Source organism: Nerophis ophidion, linkage group LG04 (genome assembly GCF_033978795.1).
Source record: "Nerophis ophidion isolate RoL-2023_Sa linkage group LG04, RoL_Noph_v1.0, whole genome shotgun sequence".
NCBI lineage: Eukaryota > Metazoa > Chordata > Actinopteri > Syngnathiformes > Syngnathidae > Nerophis > Nerophis ophidion.
In genome coordinates, this window is record NC_084614.1 from 23,864,016 (window position 1) to 23,886,659 (window position 22,644).

The window sequence follows — 22,644 nt, forward strand, 5'->3', positions numbered from 1 at the left end:
GTGTGAACAGTCAGATGTCTGAAGGGTGTTACGTCATTGTTGCAGCAATGCAATGTCCAGGGCACAATTTTTCAGCAGTCTCACAGCCTGGGGATATGGACTGTGAGACATTCTGGTGGTCCTGGCGCGAATCGATCCGGAGAGTAGCAGGTTGAAGAGGCCATGTACAGTTGGGCAAAACAGTATTTAGTCAGCCACCGATTGTGCAAGTTCTCTCACTTAAAATGATGACAGAGGTCTGTAATTTTCATCATAGGTACACTTCAACTGTGAGAGACAGAATGTGAAAAAAAAAAAATCCAGAAATTCACATTGTAGGAATTTTAAAGAATTTATTTGTAAATTATGGTGGAAAATAAGTATTTAGTCAACCATTCAAAGCTCTCACTGATGGAAGGAGGTTTTGGCTCAAAATCTCACGATACATGGCCCCATTCATTCTTTCCTTAACACGGATCAATCGTCCTGTCCCCTTAGCAGAAAAACAGCCCCAAAGCATGATGTTTCCACCCCCATGCTTCACAGTAGGTATGGTGTTCTTGGGATGCAACTCAGTGTTCTTCCTCCAAACACGACGAGTTGAGTTTATACCAAAATGGAAACATGGATGATACAGCAGAGGATTGGGAGAATGTCATGTGGTCAGATGAAACAAAAATAGAACTTTTTGGTATAAACTCAACTCCTCGTGTTTGGAGGAAGAAGAATACCGAGATGCATCCCAAGAACACCATCTCTACTGTGAAGCATGGGGGTGGAAACATCATGCTTTGGGGCTGTTTTTCTGCTAAGGGGACAGGACGATTGATCCGTGTTAAGGAAAGAACGAATGGGGCCATGTATTGTGAGATTTCGAGCCAAAACCTCCTTCCATCAGTGAGAGCTTTGAATGGTTTACAAAATACTTATTGATCACCATAATTTACAAATAAATTCTTTAAAATTCCTACAATGTGAATTCCTGGATTTTTTTCCCACATTCTGTCTCTCACAGTTGAAGTGTACCTATGATGAAAATTACAGACCTCTGTCATCATTTTAAGTGGGAGAACTTGCACAATGGGTGGCTGACTAAATACTTTTTTTGCCCCACTGTATGTCTGGGAACTCTGACGTAAAATAATTTTATATTACTCGACAAACCTATTTTTGATAAGAGTATAGGGATTTATTCCATTGCATTGTTAGATTTTTTTGCAGGAAGATCTAGACCACTTGCGTACTCGTAGTTCGCACTCGGTTTTCTATGCAGGAGCCATCTTGGCTTGGTGGCCCACCTCGTTTACTTCCGTTTAAAGTCATTAAGAAAAACTTGTCTACTTGTCGCCCTCTTCTGGAGACTTACTAAATGATGTTAAAGTAAATAAAGAAAAAAAAACTTTTTTATGTAGTTTGGATTAAAAAAAAGTCTTGACTCTGATGTTCCAGACTGCATCCGGCTACACCATCCCACAGGGCCACCAGGTGTGCGTCTCCCCGACAGTCAACCACCGCCTGGAGGACACCTGGCAGCAGAGGATGGAGTTCAACCCCGATCGCTATCTCCATGACAACCCTGCCGCTGGGGAGAAATTTGCTTATGTGCCCTTTGGTGCAGGTGACAACAACTGAACATAAATATTCATACGCCATACGTACTCTGACTGACTTCTTGAAACTGTCCAGGACGTCATCGGTGCATCGGGGAGAACTTCGCCTACGTTCAGATCAAAACCATCTGGTCCACTTTGCTGCGCTTGTTCCACTTTGAGCTGGTGGACAGATACTTCCCCACCATCAACTACACCACTATGATCCACACGCCGCACAAGCCTATCATCGCATACAAGAGGAGGAAACCGTCAGACCAAAGAAGACTGCAGACACAGGATGCGTCCCCAATGTCCAGACAAGCTGATTGATTATTATGCTGCATTACATAAAACTGGGAAATTTCAGACTTCCTTTTGGGAAAAAATCCAAGATATGCTTCGTTTGACATGTTATGTGTGGAAATCCTTTTTTTTCCCTAGTTTTAATGAATGCGGCATACGTGTGTTAAGGGATAGAATGGTTACTAGTAATGGGTAAATGAGCGTTTGGCACATTCACTAGCTGTATTGACTCTGCCCCGATACTGTGTTGCTGTTTCATAATCACTAAAATTTTACCTGCAATAGTAGTTAATAGGGGTGTGGGAAAAAATCGATTCGAATTTGAATCGCGATTCTCTTGTGCGATTCAGAATTGATTCTCCTTTTTAAAAAAATCTATTTTTATTTTATTTTTTCATCAATCCAACAAAACACTACACAGCAATACCATAACAATGCAATCCAATTCCAAAACCAAACCTGACCCAGCAACACTCACAACTGCAATAAACAGAGCAATTGAGAGGAGACAAACACGACACAGAACAAACCAGAAGTAGTGAAACAAAAATGATTAACAGTATCAATATTAGTTATAATTTCAGCATAGCAGTGATTAAAAATCCCTCATTGACATCATTAGACATTTATAAAAATAATAACAAAAGAACAATAGTGTCACAGTGGCTTACACTTGCATCGCATCTCATAAGCTTGACAACACACTGTGTCCAATGTTTTCACAAAGATAAAATACATCATTTTTGGTTTAATAGTTAAAACAAATTTACATTATTGCAATCAGTTGATAAAACATTGTCCTTTATAATTATAAAAGCTTTTTACAAAAATCTACTACTCTGCTTGCATGTCAGCAGACTGGGGTAGATCCTGCTGAAATCCTATGTATTGAATGAATACAGAATCCTTTTAAATTGTGCCAGCAACTTGAGGGTTGCAGGTTCGATTCCCGCTTCTGCCAACCTAGTCACTGCCGTTGTGTCCTTGGGCAAGACACTTTACCCACCTGCTTCCAGTGCCACCCACACTGGTTTGAATGTAACTTAGATATTGGGTGTCACTATGTAAAGCGCTTTGAGTCACTAGAGAAAAAGCGCTATATAAATATAATTCACTTCACTTAAATTGCAAAAAAAATCGTTTTTGAACTGAGAATCGTGTTGAATTGAAAGAAAAAAATTGATTTTGAATGGAATCATGGGACACCCAAAGATTCGCAGCCCTAGTAGTTAATATAGTCGTCCCGTGTTTAGCACGATTAGTTGTCGGCCTGACTGTGGTAAATGAATCTCTGCAAAGTAGGATTGTTAATCAAATATTTTCATAACGCATTGTTTACAGCCTTCTGTCATACATGTAAAAATTAATTTAACACTCAATTTGGGCCAAACATGCTGAGTATTCTATAAAAAATAATTCCACAATTTAGTGAAGCTAGAATATTTGAAGTGCAATGTGGGTGACTGAAGTACAAATGGGTAAAGAACGACACACACACAGACTGTATTGACATTGGAATGATACTGTGTCGCTGTTTCATAATCTGCTGCTTAAAAGTCACGTTTGACCTCCAAAATAAATATTGTCTTATTTTTCAATGCATAAATTGCAGAAAGGAATATGGATGTCAAATGGTGCATGTCAAAGGAGCGCCTCCTGATGGTCAAAAGACAGCAGCTGTAGCATCACATTTATATTCTTAAAGTGACAAAGACTACTACCGTATCACTCCTTGCGTTTCATTAGGCATCGGTGCTTCCGTATCGTTCCACCCCTGGGAATGAACACGCTGCATTGCATAAACCTGGGAGATATCCCTCATTTGACAAGAAAAAGTAAGTCAAGATTAGAAAATGCATTTCATTCATGTTACATCTTGTTTACCAAAACATGTGTCCTGGTTTTCCTGAACGCAGCATGGAAGTATTTAAGGGCACTACCATAAAAATAAAAAAAATGCCATGGAAGAGCGTTTAATTGTTCTGTATGTTCCTGGCATCGATAGACATGCACCCAGAAAACTGGGACGATTCAGAAAAAGCTATAAACATTTTCAGTCACCACCTGAGAGGGTTTTCTGTAAAAAGGACAAAACACAGGTTAGTAGATTGTAAGTGGTGATTTGTCCCACTGTTCTTGAATGCAGCATGAAAACAAGCAATTGTATTGGGTATCATGTTAATCCTCAGATTTCACATTGCAATGATTGTTCTGTAAAACAAGTAAAACTCTATTCAAATCATATCCCAGCCATGTTTTTTGAAGATTTTCCAATCCTAGTGTTCTTGAATATCGCATGAAATTACTTAAAATTCAGAGTTTTTTAAAAAATCCATTTTTTTTTTTTACATTTTGTAGAACAAATGTTTTGCCAACAATACCATCAAATATTCATTTCCTTTATTTCAGTTTTTGACAAAATACCAAGAAAATTGTCTAGAAAAATACATTGTCTACAAATGTATTGAGGCCCTTTCAACAAAGCAAGTGTAGAGTAGAAGAATTCAGAAGGCTTCTTACAACAACAACAAAAAACACCCAAACATTCCAAAAAAAGAAACATAAATTAATCTGAAGTTTTTTTTTAAATTAGCATGAAACAAATGTACACAATTGTAGTTAATCCATGGGGGGCTGGGGGTGGACATTCATTCAAGTAGCGGCGACAAAGACTATAAATGCAGCAGCGTGTGGCACAATTCTTAAACAAACAAACAAAACAAAAAAACACGTTTTGGTCCGTGTGTGTGAAGACGCCAGTTTGCATCAAGATGATAGAAAGAAATTCAGCAGGAAGGAAAAGGCAACTTTTTTTTCAAGTTTTCAGCTTCTTATCTTCTCAAGCCGAAGTGCAGTGGAGCATATGATGATGAAGAAGAAGAACCACCTGGAGAGGAAAATATACGACATGGGTGCTTTATATATTTAATACAGAGTAGGCTTGTTTTCTAATAGTGCTGGTAGAATGTTGTCACAAACATTTTTCTCACAACAGCAACTGTGCTTTGCTTGTTTAGTATAGCATAACATTTTAGTTAGCGCTATAATTCTAACAGGTAATTCTCAAAAGTGGTGGGTAACCAATCAGGTGTTAGGACCCGCCCACTGACTTGACAGCGGCGTTTGCCCTACAAAGGCAAAATAAAATAAAATAATTTTTTTTTTAAATAATTACTTAAATGTGTTATCAAAATGAATGAAATCATGAAATAATACAGCAATAATAAATCAAATTGTGAAATAATTAAATCAATATGTATATTTTTTTCATCAAAGTAATCAATGGCACATTTGGGTATTTCATTTAAATTATAATCAATTCATGACACATTTAGGTAATTATTTAAATATACATTTATTAATTAAAAATGTGTATGGATGGCATATGCATTTTTTTATTGACCCATGGATATTTTAGATTTTAGACCTATCAAGTCTGCCTAGCAACAAGAGGCCAGGAAAAAGAATCCATGCAATTGTGGTGATGTTGTTTCTGCACCTGCTAGGTAGATAACGTTTCCCCTCGGATTAATAATATCTTTATCTATCAATCTATCCATCCATCCATGTACAAACCCCGTTTCCATATGAGTTGGGAAATTGTGTTAGATGTAAATATACACGGAATACAATGATTTGCAAATCATTTTCAACCAATATTCAGTTGAATATGCTACAAAGACAACATATTTAATGTTCAAACTGATAAACATTTTTTTTTTTGCAAATAATCATTAACTTTAGAATTTGATGCCAGCAACACGTGACAAAGAAGTTGGGAAAGGTGGCAATAAATACTGATAAAGTTGAGGAATGCTTATCAAACACTTATATGGAACATCCCACACATGTGCAGGTTAATTGGGAACAAGTGGGTATAAAAGCAGCTTCCATGAAATGCAAAGTACAGTATTTCACAAACAATGATGGGGCGAGGGTCACCACTTTGTAAGCAAATTGTCAAACAGTTTTAGAACAACATTTCTCAACGAGCTATTGCAAGGAATTTAGAAATTTTACCATCTACGGTCCGTAAAATCATCAAAAAGTTCAGAGAATCTGGAGAAATCACTGCACATAAGCGATGATATTACGGATTTTTGATTCCTCAGGCAGTACTGCATCAAAAACCGACATCAGTGTGTAAAGGATATCACCACATGGGCTCAGGAACACTTCATAAAACCACTGTCAGTAACTACAGTTGGTCGCTACATCTGTAAGTGCAAGTTAAAACTCTACTATGCAAAGCCAAACCCATTTATCAACAATATCCTGAAACGCCGCCGGCTTGGCTGGGCTCGAGCTCACCTAAGATGGACTGATGCAAAGTGGAAAAGTGTTCTGTGGTCTGACGAGTCCACATTTCAAATTATATTTGGAAACAGAGGACGTGGTGTTCTCTAGAACAAAGAGGAAAACAACCATTCGGATTGTTATAGGCGCAAAGTTCAAAAGCCAGCATCTGTGATGGTATGGGGGTGTATTAGTGGCCAAGGCATGGGTAACTTACACATCTGTGAAGGCACCATTAATGCTGAATGGTCCATACAGGTTTTGGAGCAACATATGTTGTCATCCAAGCAACGTTATCATGGACGCCCTGCTTATTTCAGCAAGACAAGTGTTTCAACAGCGTGGCTTTGTAAAAAAAGAGTGCAGGTACTTTCCTGGCCCGCCTGCAGTCCAAACCTGTCTCCCATCGAAAATGTGTGGCACATTATGAAGCGTAAAATAGGACATCGGAGACCCCGGACTGTTGAACGACTGAAGCTCTACATAAAACAAGAATGGGAAAGAATTCCACTTTCAAATCTTCAACAATTAGTTTCCTCAGTTCCCAAAAGTTTATTGAGTGTTGTTAAAAGAAAAAGTGATGTAACACAGTGGTGAATATGCCCTTTCCCAACTACTTTGGCACGTGTTGCAGCCATGAAATTATAAATTAATTATTATTTTCAAAAAAAAGAAGAGTTTTTGAGTTTGAACATCAAATATCTTTTCTTTGTAGTGCATTCAATTGAATATGGGATGAAAAGGATTTGCATTGTGTGTTTTAGATTAATTTCTTTATTTCTTTGTTGAAATGTATAGCAATGGATCAGTTATTATTTTGAATCCCTATGAATTCTGCCTGGCAACAGAAGTAGGCCTTGTGCTGACTTTGTTCCTGCGCCTGCTTGATTATCAATATCAATATTATGTATTTTTAATTTTCTAAAAGTTATACCTGTCCTGTCCAGCCAGATGGGCCGATACGGTTGTCTGCTGTACAGATTTACTTTACAAAAAAAAAAATCTATATTGTTATTTATTCATCATAATAGATGAATGACTATAGTAGGGAGAGTAAAACCTGATGTACCGCTGCCCAGCCTCCTCTGTAGAGCATCAAGTCTGGAGATGTAGTCCGTAAGCGCCCGGTCGGGGTCGTAGCTCTGCAGGTGGGAGCAGGTGAGCCCTCCTGGATCTCCGGCCGTGTGAATCCTTGAAATGCGGTTTTTGTTAACATTACGAGAGCTTTTGATATTTTTTTTTTAACAAACTACCTGTACGGTGTGGAGCACATGGCCGATCTGGGGGATTCACGCCCACTACTGCGCCCTCTGCTGGACACTCCCGCCCTGTCTCTGCACATGTCCACACCAGGATGGAGATACTGCGCATCTCTGGCCTCAGAGCCTGCAAATAACACGTGAAAACCCCAAAATCAGCATCATTTTGAAAACGTTGAAGAGGAAATGATGTGTTTTTTTACCAATCAGCTGTCCTCTTTCATTTTTAGAAGCCGCGTTGCTCATCCCGCTCGCTTTGTGCCAGCGCTTCACCAGGAAACGCATTCTAAAAATGCAGCTAAGTCAGCAAAACAACATTAACAAAAGTTTTTGTGCCTGCGCCTACCTGGAGAGGGCGATAGAAACACGCACAGCGGAGCGGAAGCGCATGAGCCCCCTCCTGCGCTGGCTGAAGGACTCCATGCTGGACAGCGAGGGCCGGCCGCCCATCCTCGCGAGGAGGGCGAGTGTGGCTTCCTCGCAGTCCTGGAAGCCGCCCAGCAGTAAGAGCAGGTACTTTTTCTGGTAGATGAGAGCCTTGCGGAAGCTTTCCGACCTCAGATACTTGCAATACATCCTCTGGAAAACAATTTGGTTGTACTCATCACACATAACTTCATTTTCCCGCTTGAATAATGATTTGGAGTGATGATATCGTGCAAGATGCTGTAAGCTTTTTATTCTCTATCGCAGGGGTCGGGAACCTTTTTGGCTGAGAGAGCCAAGAAGCCAAATATTTGAAAATGTATTTACGTAAGAGCCCTATAATATTTTTTTTTAACACAGTACACCAGTGTTTTTGAACCTTTTTGGAGCCAAGGCACATTTTTTGCGTTGAAAAAATGCAGAGGCACACCACCAGCAGAAATCATAAAAAAAAACAACTCAGTTGACAGTGAAAAGTTGTTGGATATGACTTTAAACAATAACCAAGCATGCATGATTATAGCTCTTGTCTCAAAGTAGGTGTACTGTCACCCCCTGACTTATTTGGACTTTTTTGGTGTTTTCCTGTGTGTAGTGTTTTAGTTCTTGTCTTGCGCTCCTATTTTGGTGGCCTTTTCTCTTTTTTTTGGAGTATTTTCCTGTAGCACTTTCATGTCTTCCTTTGAGCGATATTTCCGGCATCTACTTTGTTTTAGCAATCAAGAATATTTCAGTTGTTTTTATCCTTCTTTGTGGGGACAGTGTTGATTGTCATGCCATGTTCGGATGTACATCGTGGACGCCATCCTTGCTCCACAGTAGAGATGCGCAGATAGGCAATTATATCATCCGCAACAGTATAACTAAAGTCGTCATCCACCCGCCACCCACCCGAACCAACATTTCATCAAAGCCACACCCGCCCGCTGTTATATATCTAATATAGACGATGCAAGGCATTAGTGAGGTTAGAAAGTGCAACTCCCTCCAAATAACACAGACACAATGGCTTTCTTGAACCAATTTATTTGAAGGCTTACTTTCCCTTCAAATTCACCGTGAAAACTGTAATAAATAAAGCAGGTTACAAACGTAAAAATAATATGGATCAAACATTTTACCAAGTAAAATACCAACAAATGACAAATACCTCGTTGGCCATACCCGGAAGTAGCTTCCTTACATCCGTCGACAGACCAAAGGAGACACTTCAAAATAAAAGTATGCCCACATACTGTTTCAAAGAGTGCTGCTCGTTTTTCGTATGTGGGTAACAACATTTAACTATTTATAAATGGTTGATTTCTATAGGCTAGTAAGGTAAAGTGTTGTAACTGACAAGTTTGGGCTACCTTGCTTCTGCAGCCTTCATCAGAGGTGTCACGTGATGTTAGCGTGACGTTGTCTGTGACGTGATATATGGATTGTACCATCAAGAGTTGTCAGGTACAACACTTTACATACTAGCCTATATAAATCAACCATTTATAAATACACGTCAGTAGGCTAAATGAACCTCTTCAACATAACTATGTATAATGTAGCGGCTGGCTACGGGGTGTTAGCCAATGACTTTGGCTGGGGGGCGGGACTTCCGGGAGAGATAGGGAAGTGACGTTATTGACATGAAGTGAGAGTTCGAGTTGTGCCGGGAAAAGCGTTAGAGACATAGAGCTGTGGTTGTATTACATCCTGTGCAATAAAGACAAGACAAACGAAGAAGTTTTATGAGCCTACATTCCTGGGATTATTACAATATATATTTACGAATTGGTTCAACCGCCACCCGCCCTAATCTATTAAAAATCTATTTTTTCGTCATGTCACCCGCCCGACCCACGTTTTATCCGCGGACTCCGTGGTTGTGATCGCAAACCGCGCATCTCTACTCCACAGTAAGTCTTTACTGTCGTCCAGCATTCTGTTTTTGTTTATTTTGTAGGCAGTTCAGTTTTAGTTTCGTTCTGCATAGCTTTCCCTAAGCTTCAATGCCTTTTCTTAGGGGCACTCATCTTTTGTTTATTTTTTGGTTTAAGCTTTAGACAGCTTTTTTACCCGCACACCGGCTCCCGCTGTTTCCGATAGCAACCAAGCAATTAGCTACCGGCTGCCACCTACTAATATGGAAGAGTATTAAACGGTTACTCTGCCGAGCTCTAGACAGTACAGACACTCAACAACAACAACATATCATTTGCAGACTATAAATACTGGTTTGTACATTTTTTTTAACCCAAATAGGTAAAATTACATAATCTCCCACGGCACACCAGACTGTATCTAATGGCACACTTGTGTGCCGCGGCGCAGTGGTTGAAAAACAGTGCTGTACACATTAAACGCGTGCATTTTTAAGTAAGAACAACATTTCTAGAGTATAATAGGTCTCTTATTCTTTGTAATAACATTGTTATTCTGAAGCTAACTGTGGAGGGGCGTGACCTGCGGGCCTGCAGCGAAGTGGGGTGTTGCCAGGATCGGCCTGGAAATCAGCGACAAGTGCGTAGATGGCCCACCTGGGCCTTGTTATCTAACCACCTGTCACTCTGTTATAAGCAGCACCCAGGAGGAGAGACGGGGTGGGGGCTGGAGCCAAAGCGCGAGCAAGAACAAAAGAGAAAAAGACAATTTCTGGAAAGCAACTGAGACTTATAGAAAAATGAAACAATACTGTAACCCTTCCTCCCTCTTTCAAAGACATTGACCTGGGGATAGGTTGATTGGCAACACTAAATTGGGCCTAGTATGTGAATGTGAGTGTGAATGTTGTCTGTCTATCTGTGTTGGCCCTGCGATGAGGTGGCGACTTGTCCAGGGTGTACCCGCCTTCCGCCCGATTGTAGCTGAGATAGGCGCCAGCGCCCCCCCCCGCGACCCCAAAAGGAAATAAGCGGTAGAAAATGGATGGATGGATGAAACAGGCTCTCATGTCGGTGCTTGGTGGTCTGAAGAACCCCGAGGAGGGCAAGCCCCACACTAACCAATAATAAATAAATAAATAACTTTTTACCATTAACGCAACTTCTTGAACAGGTGCGGTAGAAAACGGATGGATGGATTAAAAATGCATAAGAATTTTTTATATTTTGAACGTTATTTTTAACACTGATTACAAGTGGAATTATTCATTACTTATCGTGTTAAGCAGATTTATCCGAGAGCCAGATGCAGTCATCAAAAGAGTCACATCTGGCTCGCGAGCCATAGGTTCCCCACCCCTGCTCTATTGTCTTGTTGTGGGGCACTCTTCCTCTGGTGTTGCCATTTTTCTAGTGTGAAACAGTTCTATCTTACATCTGTCAGTAGACTCACTATGTAAGTGCTAAAAATTTGCGGTACAACAAAGACGAAGGGGAAAGGACTCTGTCACAGTGGAGGTATGTGAATACGACCGCCCACAAAACAGCACATTCTAAAGTGACTGTCAGAAAGCGCCTTGAAGATGGTCCATAAAACATAATCTATGCAACATTTTGACCAAAAAAACACCATTACTTGTTACGTAGACCACAAGGAAGTGTTTTACTGTAGAAAAAAACAACACAATATGAGCTCTTTAATGCGCTTTATAATCCGTTGTGGCTTTTGTATGTAAATAGACCTGAATAGACCCTCTCATGGACAGTGCGCCTTCTAATCCGCTGCACCCTATAAAAGTACGCCAACTAGATTAATATTTTTTAATATATGAACACACAGGTATTGACTCCCTGTTACCAGTAATTGGTATCGAAATCGATTCAAATGTGAAACGTTGCAGATGTATGTGAATAGGGATCAATGTGAAGGAAAATATTTAATTTACCGTATTTTCCAGACTAAAAGGCGCACTTAAAATCTTGTTATTTGGTACATTGCGTAATGATAAGTGTGACCAGTAGATGACAGTCACACATAAGAGATACGTGTAGACTACAATATGACTTAAGTAAGCAACATCAACATTTTTAATGGTCCATTGAAAATACAGAACATTACACACAGGGCCTTTGCAGTCCGTGCCGACACCATAGTCGATAAGCTTCTTTTTCTCTATCTTCTTGTTATGGGACATTTATCCTCCACTGTTGCCATTTCTAATATAAAGTAGTGTAAAGTTCCATGAAATCGCAAAAACATACCAGTATAGTGAGTTTACATTATTCCCCCAAGGAACTTTAGTTATTAGAGAGTTCCGGTCAGACTTTTTTTCACGGGACTCATATCCGCCGGATAAGGAGATGCTGCTCCGTTATTGATTTAAGTAAAGTCTGAATTATCATTAAAACAGTTAGTTCCATCTTTTGACACTTCTTCCACTCCTGTCCTTACACGCTACACCGCTACAACAAAGATGACGAGGAGAAGACGCTGTCAAAAGTGAGCCACGTAAAAATAAAACCGCCCACAAAACTGCGCATCCTAAAGTGACTTGAAAATCATCTGTATAACAATCTTTGCAACATTTTGACCAAAGAACCACCATTAGATCAGGGTATCTGCAGGTCTCAGCAAGTCAATTTTAAGACTTTTTAAGACCTTTTTAATGCCACCTTGAATAGAAATTTAAGACCGAAAAAATAAATAAAAAATCTATAAATATAAGCGATGGTTGGGGATCCCACTGTACTACAACCTCAATGACAATCAGTCAAGTTTACTTTTTGTATGTTTATTAATAAACAAACTGATATGCACCACTCTGCCAAACAGCTTATCAAAAATCTTGAGGGATCCAAAAACTATGACATCCAAAACAAACAAACCGACACCAATGCCAGTAAAAACATAATAACCGAGGTGAGGGTAAAAATAAATTACATTTGGTCAATAATAGTGCAATAATAGTGCAAAACAGTATTATAACATCAACAACAAAACACTGAACACACACTCAAAAGAGCCTCAGTTGAGCTTCAGCTGGCTGTTCTCATTTTCAGCTCACTTTTACTCAAAGACATGCCGTAACTTTTACTCAAAGACGTGCCCCGAAAAAAAAAACAAAAAAAACTGGCCCGACAATTTAAGACCATTGAGTACTGAATTTAAGACCATTCTAGGAATTTCTAATAAATTTAACACTTTTTAAGGCCTTAATTTTAGATACATGAATGTAAGACTTTTTAAGGATCCGCGGATACCCTGTAGATGTTATGTATACTACAAGTATGTGTTTTCAATTCAGAAAAAAAAAATATGACTATATAATTCGGTGTGCCTTATATATGAAAAAAGATTTAAAAAAATAGACCATTCATCGGCAGTGCGCTTTATAATCCGGATGCGCCTTATAATCCGGAAAATACGGCATTTGATTTGTTCTTACCTTTAGAGCTGCGCTGTCAGCCTCAGGTCCACTTATCTCCCGCAGGATGTCAGTCCTCATCTCTCCCTTGAGTCGTGCCACTTGAGCATTGGCCTGATGCAAAGCTTTCTCCAACTGAAGTTTCTCTCCAGTCCAAACTTCCCTCTCCTGTGCGAAAAGCAGCATGTCTGCTGAGTCCATGTTGGACACTCCCCTCCTCCCAGTGGACTGCAAGAGGAGAGAATACACTAAAATGGTAATTATGCCTTGAATTATTGTTCACCTTGGATGTGAAACTAGAATAAATAACGAGAGTTTCACGATTGGGTTTCAACGATTCATCAATTATTTGATTAGAAATATTTTATATTGTTGCTGTAAGACTGCTTCAATGTGTGTGTGTGGCAGGAACATCAGCGTGCCCAGAGATGGCTGAAAGAAAACCAACACCAACTTGGAAAAAAACCAAGAGGCCCAAAGAAGAAGAGAGAGAGGTTTTGCAATTAAAAAGTGAAAAAGACAAACATCTTTGCAAAAGAGAGCTGGTTCATAACAAATGTTATATTCCAACACATGTGAGGACATGTTAGCTTCTACAGTTTGTATGTTAATTGATTGTATGTTATTAACTCTTCCAATTAATACAGTTTTCCAATGTTTATGTGTTAAGTTGTTAAAGGAGAAATTTTATGACTTTAATCTACATTTAAAACACTTCCTTGTGTAGATACTATGTATTGGAGCTCCTCCCGCTCTTGCTGAAAGTTTTACATATATGTCCAAATACGTACGTCCATCTCGCTGTGACATCACAAAACATCCAGACTGCAAAACCCCACAAACAGAGGCATCCAAAAGTGCGTGCAAGCTCACAGCAATATTCATGAACCTTATGATTTGACGTTTTGTAATTTTTTTTAACACGAGTATCCAACATTGTAACTAAATGTATAAATCAGGAAGACCAAATTAATTATACGTCCCTTTTACTATTTTAGGGTCTCTTTGTTTAGTTTGGTTTCTTTATTCTCTATCTGTTTTAGGCTACATTGTTTTTATTTTACTTTGAGGCTATGAAGTGAGTTTTATTCCATTATTCAAACAAATTAATCAATAGATTACTGGATTACTAAAATAATCGATAGCTGCATTTCTATTCAACAATCGTGTACTCACAGTATTGCCGGCGTGCTGATAGCAGCGTATCTCCTCCTCCAATCGGAGCGTGCGGTTCCTCAGGTCGTTCTTCTCCTCGGTCAGGCGGCTGACGAAACCAGTTAGCTCGGTGTTCTGCCTGAGGAGACGTTCTGTCAAGGAGGAGCTGCTGGAGGCTCCTGCCAGCAGGGCAGAGCTCTGATGGCAGCACAGGCAGCAGTTTAAAAAAAAAAAGGACTTGTGATAATGATATTGTTGGTTGGGTGGGAAAAAGCAGTAATGCTGACCTCAGGAATGGAGGGAAGACCTGGAGATTGCTGGAGCGTCGTGATGACCTCACTAACAGTGGACTGGAGCAGACACAGCTCATCAGTAGAGACTTCAGCAGACGAGCTGTTCAAGGAAGAAAGACTTTACTACAGAGCTGCAAATGTTGACTACTTATTTAAATAAGCTACCTTCCCGCTGCTTTGGTCGCCATGTTGCGTAACTTTGAGGACACAAGGTGGAGTTTCCCCAGAATGGTGTCCACAGTGCGCCAAGGACCGTGATGGGGTCCCCCACCGGTTACCCCTGAGAGAGGAGGCTGCTGGACGCTACTTTTAGGAGCCAAACTCCCCACCAGTCTGTCCCTCTCCTCCTCCAGGGTCCTTCTCCGCTCTACCTCCCTCTCCAACTGCTCCTGCGTCCCCAAGAGTTGAGCTTCCAGATTCTCCAGACGGACCTGAGCCTCCAGCAAAGCCTGCTGGTTTCCTCTGGACTTGTGGCCCACCAGCGTCAGCTCCTCTTGTTTTCTCACGCCCTCAAGTTTGTGAGCCTCCACTTTACTGAGGAGATGCACCACCTAGAGGACAAGAAAAGTGGCTTGATAAATACCATTATCGATCGCTAAAATGGTAAAATCCTAAAGAAAGCACCGTGGGTACCTCAACATTCAAACGTGGAATTTGACACATTTTGGCTTATGGCAGTAAAATGTGTTAAAAATTTCACCTTTTTTTAGGTTTTATTATGGCAACTGTTTGACCCTGAAATAGATTAAATCTTCATATTTGGAATTAAATACCATTTTTGTGAAAAAGATATACATTGTTTAAACAATGTTTTGTTTTGATGTGGTTGACTTCTTCCATGTGCATGACAGTAAAGTTTGTTAAAATGTAATTTGTGTGTGTTATGATGGTCGTAGTTTGATTGTGGAAATAATTACTTTGTCAATTTCAGAATTCAAGCTAAACTTCAGTGGTTGACATATTTTTACACTTCCATGACAATAAAGTTTATGTTTTAGGGTACCCAGAGTTTGACGCTAAAACTGATTAATTAATACAATTTGGAATTAGCTAATATTTTCTCATCAAATTCGGAATAAAGTAACATTTTCAGTAAGACAAAAAACCCGCATAAAAACTTACAATAAGAGTGTTTAAAAGCGTGTTAAATATAAACATAAAAAAATAAACATAAAACATTCATTTTTAGGTTTTGTGATTGCCAGTTTTTACAATGAAACAGATTATTAAATCAAATTTAGAATTACAGTACATTAACAATTTCTTATTAGAATGAAAGTATTTCAATGTTTCAATGTATAAATATAACAGTTGTTGGCTTATTTACGTTTGCTCGACAGTTAAGGATGCTAAAACATCACTAAATAGCCTTTTAATGTTTTGTGACACTGGATGAATTCTGTTTCAATTACTTCCTATCGGAAACATCGTATGCCCAAAAATATCTCAAAAAAGATCAACCTTGGAGCTCAAACAAAATTGCACGTTAAAGGGAGAAACACCCACCTGTGCATGTTTGTCATCTAGATCCTTCTGCAGCCTTTCCAGAAGGTTCTCCTCTTCATTTACTTGATCGGCGCCGGTGAAGACTCCACCTACACGCAGCTCCTTTTCTCGCTGCAAAGCAGAGCTCATCTCCTGGGCCTGGCCTCGCGCGGTTTCCAGCTGAACCTGGAGCTCCTGGAGGTGTCTGTGGAGGCTCAGCTTTTCCCTCTCAGCCTGCTGGCAGAGCTGAGAGGAGGCCTGGCGCTCTTGTTCCAATGTGGACGTCAGCTGTGTGACTTGGATCCTTTGTTCCTCCAAATCAAGCTTCAAGTCCTTTGAGGGCCACACAAGGTGTGTCATAATGTTGGCAGCTTTTGTCCTGCGCTAGACAGCAGATACAAACCTCCACTTCTTCTCGTGTGCTCTCCTCGCTTCTCCCAATTCGGCATTGCTCCTTCTCCACGGCCCACTGAAGTTCACGACCTCTCTTTTTCTCCTCCAACAGCTGGTCATTCAGTACATCCACTTCTGCAGCCTTCTGTGATACCTCAGCCCTGCACACAAAGTTAACATGTCAGCATTATTGTCATAACTTATATTATTCTAGATCTTCATTTTTAACCTGAGTGTGTCCAGCTCTCTGAGGTGCTTGTGCTGTGCCTTAAGCGTGGTCTCCAGCTCCAGTTGAGTCTGCAACAGCTCGCTCTCCATCGCTCCATCAGCATCTCTTCCACCTCGCTGCTCTTTCACGCTGTGCTCACCAGCCAATAACACGACAGGCCTGGCATCTGAGGAGCATAAATATAACGGGGAGTACATCAAAGGACATTTTTACGCTATGTAGAAATAATGACAGGGATATTTTAAGGAGACTTGCCTTGATGGAGATGCTGCAGTTGACCTCGGAGATGATGAATCTCAGACCTGAGACTGGCTCTGTCTGCAGTGAGGAGGGAACCTATCGCTTCTCTGTGCTGAGCATCCTGGACAAAGGTCAAAAAGAAAGGATCCGTGAAATGTTAGAGATAAGAAACATCACATGGTATTCATTTAATTTTATTTCTATGAATCATGTGACATGCATAATGATTACATTAGTAAACTAGTAAATTACTATGAAAATGATCAGATATTATTAACTTGCACGTAGATTGTCCCATATAAAGTCTGCTACAAGCAGGCCTGCATCGTGTTAACATCTAAATATCTTCCACTAAACAGGTCATTTAGTAAGCAGGTGTAACTTTCCAAGTCACTGGTGTGTGTCTGTGAGTGACAGGAAAAGAAGCTCTGACTCACTTGGAGGTAAGGCATCGCTTGCTGGTTTGCTTGTATAAATCGATCTAACTGGAACATCATTTTACATTTTCCAGACTTTTTTTCCTCTGGAAGAAACATTTTTATGATATTTTGGTCATTCACCTGCTCGGCTAGTCTGCACTCCAGCTGGTTGAGGTGGATGATGGCGTCGCTGGTGTCCAGCAGGTCCAACTGGCTGTAAAGGGCACTCTTGAGCACGCTACGCTCCTTCACAAACACCTGCCGCACAGCGTCCAGCAGCTCGCCACACCAGTCCTCTGCAGTAGACGTCTGTGGGACAACACGGAAATGTAACGACTTGACTTTCGGGTGTATTTGTCCTTTTTTAGTACCTCTGTTTGCATGTGGGCGATGAGGCCTTTGAGGGAGTCTACAGTCGCCGACAAGGTGTCTCTTTCCTTCACCCAGGCTTGGAGGTTAAAATGGGAGCTTGGCTCACCCTCAGAGAAAGGGAGCTCTGTCAGAGAGAGCACTTGCATGCCCTCCTGGTGCACCTCACGGAGCAACGTCTGTAAGCACATCCCATCAAATTTGAATATTTCAAAAGCTACAGAACTACATCTTAAGTTATCTAATGACAATAAATAACTAGTTTACCTTGATGCGATCTGGTAATTGATCATCCGTCTCTCTTCTGGCACCTTCGGGTGTCACTCTGAATTCCTGCTGAAGTCCTGCTTGGTCATATCCGGTTCTCTGGCTGTAGTCCGAGCTGCTGTCTGTAAACAAAAGACGACCCGCACTGTGACATTGTCTGTGATTATCATTATTGCTTGTTATTGTCATTGTTTAGCTTACCACTTGTGTAGCCATCTTTGAACTGCGATAGCGACCGATCTAGTCTCGAAGCCTACAGAAAATGCAACATGAAGAAGTGAAACTACAGAACAAGATATCTGACAGTCAATGAAAAGTAATAAGCATTTAATTATTGACAGTAATCTAATCTAAAAACATATAACATGGCATAACATGATTAGCTGCACCAATAAAAAGCTGTAAAAATGTTTGCTACACCACACCTTTTAATTAGCCTCTAACCGTTATTAAACACATTTTTAACTTCAGTTTAAGAAAAAATTACAGACATATACTTTAAAAAAGCATTATCCTGCAGGATAATGTTGAGTGAACAGCTTTTTAGACCGCAGTCGTTTTCCCCTGCAGAAAGCGGCATTAGTCAACTTTCTCTTTCAGTTACAGTGAATAAAAAAATATATATATATTAGTGATGGGTCAAACGATACCGAAGCCCCAACGCATCAAAACTAAAACACAAAGAGTGTGTTGTGTCCCTTGGTGACTTGATGTGTGCGTCACTTTAAAAAAAAAACATGTAACTAATTCAACTGCTGTATGAAATGGCGAACTGCATTTAGCTGGTAGCGCTTCTTTCGGCTCACAAGTGACAGCTGATACTGAAAGTGGGTGGAATGTTGTACTGCTTTTGACAATATTATTTGTCACCATATTAAATCTAAATGTAACTAAGAAGGTTGAATTCAAAATTGTGCAATAAATTGGATCTTACAGCGCTACATAAACATAATGCTCTTTTCCTTTTTACTCTTTGGCTTATTGACCAGAGTTGAATGTTTCGTATTCCTTTCTGCACAGCTTGACTTTTTAATGCAGCGTATGGCGCCATTATGAAACCGCAACACTGTTAGTGCGGTGTCGATACGGCCAGTGAGTGTGCCACACACTCACTGTGTCATCATTTACCAAGCACTATTGTTAACAATTTAGTGCCTCAATTAATAGCTGCTTCACAAATGAATGCCAGTGGGTGCCACCAGGTATCAACCTGGGCCATTATATCCAGGGTTTCCCACACATTCATTTGTGGCGGCCCGCCACGAAAAAATTACGTCCGCCACAAATAAAAAATTAAAAAAATTATATAATTTTTTAATCTTTTTTTTTCCGGCTTTTGACTTGCTCGACCGCTCATAAAATCCATGGGACTCTGTCTGTGAATGGAGCTTGTAGTTACATATTATATAAATATCTAAATATTATATAAATATGTATATAAATATGTACATAAAATGTTGTAATTATATTCCAACTGCGCGTTCTTCTTGGTCATCGCCGGCGCCGCTGCCACCCCCCATCTATAACCCCCCGGCCCCTGCCCCCAACCCCAACCGACCACACCACCACAAATAGATGCCTGACCTGTGGGAAACACTGATATCTATTTACTGCAACACATATACAGAAATTCTGATTCAAGTATCACAATATACTGTACCAATATAATAATATCATAGTAATACAATGTACTATAGAATTAAGCATTTTTAATTTATTGACATTATATAGAATATATATAATCCCATTAAATGCATGTTAGTTCTTGCAGTTGTGTAAAAAATAATTTCAAGAAATTCTATTTATTAGTATTTATTTACTGTCCTCACCTCAGTGGAACGCAGCTTGTCAATGACAGCTTTGAAGGCTTTGCACTCATCTTCCAGGTTCTGTGCGTCCCTGCGCAAGGTGTCGCTCTCTGATATATGCCGGGCCTCCATGTCCAGGATCTCCGCGGCGTGCAGCTCCTGCATCTGGACGATCTTCTCCTGGAACTCTTTGATCAGCTCCTCCAGCTCCTCTTTGGTGTTCGCCACAGGGGGCTTCTCACTGCAGTCAGACGTGACGAGCACTTCCGTCTGCGTGAAAGCGTCCGACACAGCCGGCCCGTGCTGCTCTGAGTCACTGCTGCTGTTCATTTGCTTTCTGGGGGTTCTACTGGAGGGTGCAGAACTCTTCCTAGAGAGACATGTTTTCTCTTTGGTGCTGCTTCCTTTAGCGGCTTGCTGCTTGCTTGCTTTTCTTTTGGGTTGAGAGGCGGTGGAGGAGGACGAAGCTGAGGAAAAAGGGTGAGGAGACTGAGCCGGATATGAAGACGACGGAGCTGACTCGCCTGTCTTCAACATGGCTGTTCGCATTTCCTCGAGCCCTTCTTTGAGCTTACAAATAGAGAGCTCACGATCTTGGACATCCTCTTTAAGTTTCTCATTGTGTTGCCTGCAGCCATTTACTTCTTCTTTGGTGGCGTCCACTTTCTTTTTGACCTCCTGGAGCTCCTCTTTGAGCTTACAAATAGAGGATTCACGAATGTGGATGTCCTCCTGAAGCTTCTCATTGTGTGATTTGTAGCTGCTCAGTCCTTCTTTGGTGGTTTTAAGAGTGTTTTTGACCTCATCAAGCTCCTCGTTTAGCCTACAAATAGACAACTCCTGCACCAGAATATCCTCCTGCAGCTTCTCATTGTGGGATTTGTAAATGTCAAGTTCCTCTTTGGTGGAGTCTGCATTGAGTCTGACCTCTTGGAGCTCTTTGAGAAGCTCCGTCTTGTCTGCTTTGTCCTCTTCAGCTCCAACCTGGACATGAAATGACAACTGATCAATCAATCCCAGTTTTCTTAAAGAACAAAAACAACATGTGAGTTGCTTTTCTGCTTACTTTGAATTCTTCTTTAAGTTGATTGATGGTCAGTTCACGCTCCTTTAAGACAACATAAAAGAAAGGTTGATGATGATGATGAATGATTTAGCTTTGTTTTTTATCTTGTTTTAAAAGTGAGATTTAATACCTGCAGCAGCTCTTGCAGCTTCTCCAAGCTTTCCTTGCAGCTATTCAGCTCCTCTTTGGCGAGCGCCACCTCATTCTGACTCATTATTAACTCTCCTTGAAGCGCTTGCATCTCTTCATCTCCTTGAGAAGACACCTGAAGTGCCAACAGGGACGCAGCAGACATAAACTAAGCTTCATGTGGCCTTAAACAGGGTTTTGTTTGTGGCAACATTTTGTTTTTTATTAATATTTATTTTGTATTATTATTATCAGACTCCTGAAGGGCACCCAACCCACCCTAAACCTAACGGCACCTCTCGACACACCCAGTATGTTTATCTGCACGAAAAAACCTAATTATTGACCTATTTTTGGTTGAAAATAACTTTTTAAAAACACATGCAAAAACCCTTAAGAAGTATTTTAACGCAGCAAGTAATGTCGCCAAGAATTTGAATGGAAAAACACATAAAGGTTGTAGACTTTTTAAACATGGGATCAACATACAATGATACTTTGTACTTTTGGTTTACGAACTTTTAAGATTGTGCCAAATATGCTCTGGTGTGAACTCATCCATTTATTTTGTGTCCCGCTAGCAGCAATTTTGTCCTTGCTCGTAATGAAGAGATTGAATGAGCTGGCTTTGTACCAGCAAGTTTTTAATTGTAATGAGAACTAACTTTTCTGGAAAAAAAATGCCAAAGTGGACTTATTTCACAGCGGAGGAGAAGACTACCTCTCGTTCAGCGGTGCCTCTTATAAGAACGAGCACGCACGCACGAACCAATTAAATTGGTAAATCGAGGTTCTCCTTGTACTGGTATTATGTGATTGTAAATCCGGTCCTTCCTGCATGTAAACACTCGCATCAATCCATTATTGTAACCTGCATTCTACGTACAGTACATACTAGTCTTCCCAACGACAACCCGGAAACATAGTCGATGGCACACTCTATGAGCACAAAGCCCACAATAAATACATGTTTATGTCTTTGTTTCATCAATAATGTTTTTCATCAAGCATTCGAACCAGTGGTGCCATTAGGTCTTTTTAGGAGGGCTGAAGCCTCCCTAAAGTATCAAATAAACCCCCATAATTATGTGCTGTTGTTTTATACTTTGGTGTTGTTGTTTTTTACTAAATAAACAGTTCATTTAAAGTGTGTATATATATATATGTAACTGACTGATATCAATGAAATAAAAAATATCTTTACATCTTAACAAAACCGAGGCTATGATCATGTGACCCCCGTGGTGGTTGTGGCTTTGAAAAACCGCATGCATACGTGTTTATGCCCTGATGGTCAGGCTGTTCAGAATGTCCATGAAGTATACAGTACCTTTTGAAGTTGGTGCTTCAGTCTCTCTACCGCTTCTGTTTTTTCCTTAAAGAAAGAGACAAGCAAGAAAGTCAGAAATAACCTCTTCACGTGCTCTTAGAGAAGGTTTGGATCTTCACATACTTTTAATTCCTCCTGGAGTTTGCTGCATTGCTTGCTGTAGTTGTCCAGCTGCTCTTTGGTGTCCAAGGTTTCTTCTCTTGCCTTCTTCAACTCTTGGAGTAGCTCAGACGCAGGTAGGTGGTCACCAGCTGAGGCCTAATTCAAAGAATCAGAAGGGTTTATACTTCTCATTAGACTTAATTTGGATTTTGTAAAGTTT

The 22,644-nt window shown here is 40.3% G+C and overlaps 2 protein-coding genes across 9 annotated transcripts in view; one reads left to right on the plus strand and one right to left on the minus strand.

Annotated features, from left to right (window-relative positions):
- The window catches only part of LOC133551150 (lanosterol 14-alpha demethylase), a 29,423-nt gene extending 25,305 nt beyond the window's left edge, over positions 1-4,118 (plus strand). For all 3 annotated transcript variants that reach the window (XM_061897552.1, XM_061897553.1, XM_061897554.1), the window contains 2 exons: positions 1,429-1,597; positions 1,666-4,118. In XM_061897552.1, coding sequence (XP_061753536.1) covers positions 1,429-1,597; positions 1,666-1,901 — 405 coding nt within the window. In that variant the 3' untranslated portion in view covers positions 1,902-4,118. The remainder of the gene's footprint in view (positions 1-1,428; positions 1,598-1,665) is intronic.
- Positions 4,119-4,259: 141 nt separating this feature from the next.
- The window catches only part of akap9 (A kinase (PRKA) anchor protein 9), a 108,134-nt gene continuing 89,749 nt past the window's right edge, over positions 4,260-22,644 (minus strand). For 5 of the 6 annotated variants that reach the window (XM_061897538.1, XM_061897539.1, XM_061897537.1 and 2 more), the window contains 22 exons: positions 22,446-22,580; positions 22,323-22,367; positions 20,994-21,128; positions 20,864-20,905; positions 19,819-20,781; positions 18,191-18,242; positions 17,990-18,111; positions 17,725-17,901; positions 17,495-17,662; positions 16,950-17,055; positions 16,695-16,860; positions 16,476-16,626; positions 16,094-16,405; positions 14,753-15,138; positions 14,582-14,687; positions 14,316-14,492; positions 13,161-13,367; positions 7,776-8,008; positions 7,633-7,715; positions 7,424-7,556; positions 7,231-7,361; positions 4,260-4,761 (listed from right to left, as the gene is read on the minus strand). In XM_061897538.1, the coding sequence (XP_061753522.1) occupies positions 4,706-4,761; positions 7,231-7,361; positions 7,424-7,556; positions 7,633-7,715; positions 7,776-8,008; positions 13,161-13,367; positions 14,316-14,492; positions 14,582-14,687; positions 14,753-15,138; positions 16,094-16,405; positions 16,476-16,626; positions 16,695-16,860; positions 16,950-17,055; positions 17,495-17,662; positions 17,725-17,901; positions 17,990-18,111; positions 18,191-18,242; positions 19,819-20,781; positions 20,864-20,905; positions 20,994-21,128; positions 22,323-22,367; positions 22,446-22,580 (4,086 nt within the window). In that variant the 3' untranslated portion in view covers positions 4,260-4,705. The remainder of the gene's footprint in view (positions 4,762-7,230; positions 7,362-7,423; positions 7,557-7,632; positions 7,716-7,775; positions 8,009-13,160; positions 13,368-14,315; positions 14,493-14,581; positions 14,688-14,752; positions 15,139-16,093; positions 16,406-16,475; positions 16,627-16,694; positions 16,861-16,949; positions 17,056-17,494; positions 17,663-17,724; positions 17,902-17,989; positions 18,112-18,190; positions 18,243-19,818; positions 20,782-20,863; positions 20,906-20,993; positions 21,129-22,322; positions 22,368-22,445; positions 22,581-22,644) is intronic. The other variant, XM_061897536.1, reaches the window with a different exon arrangement.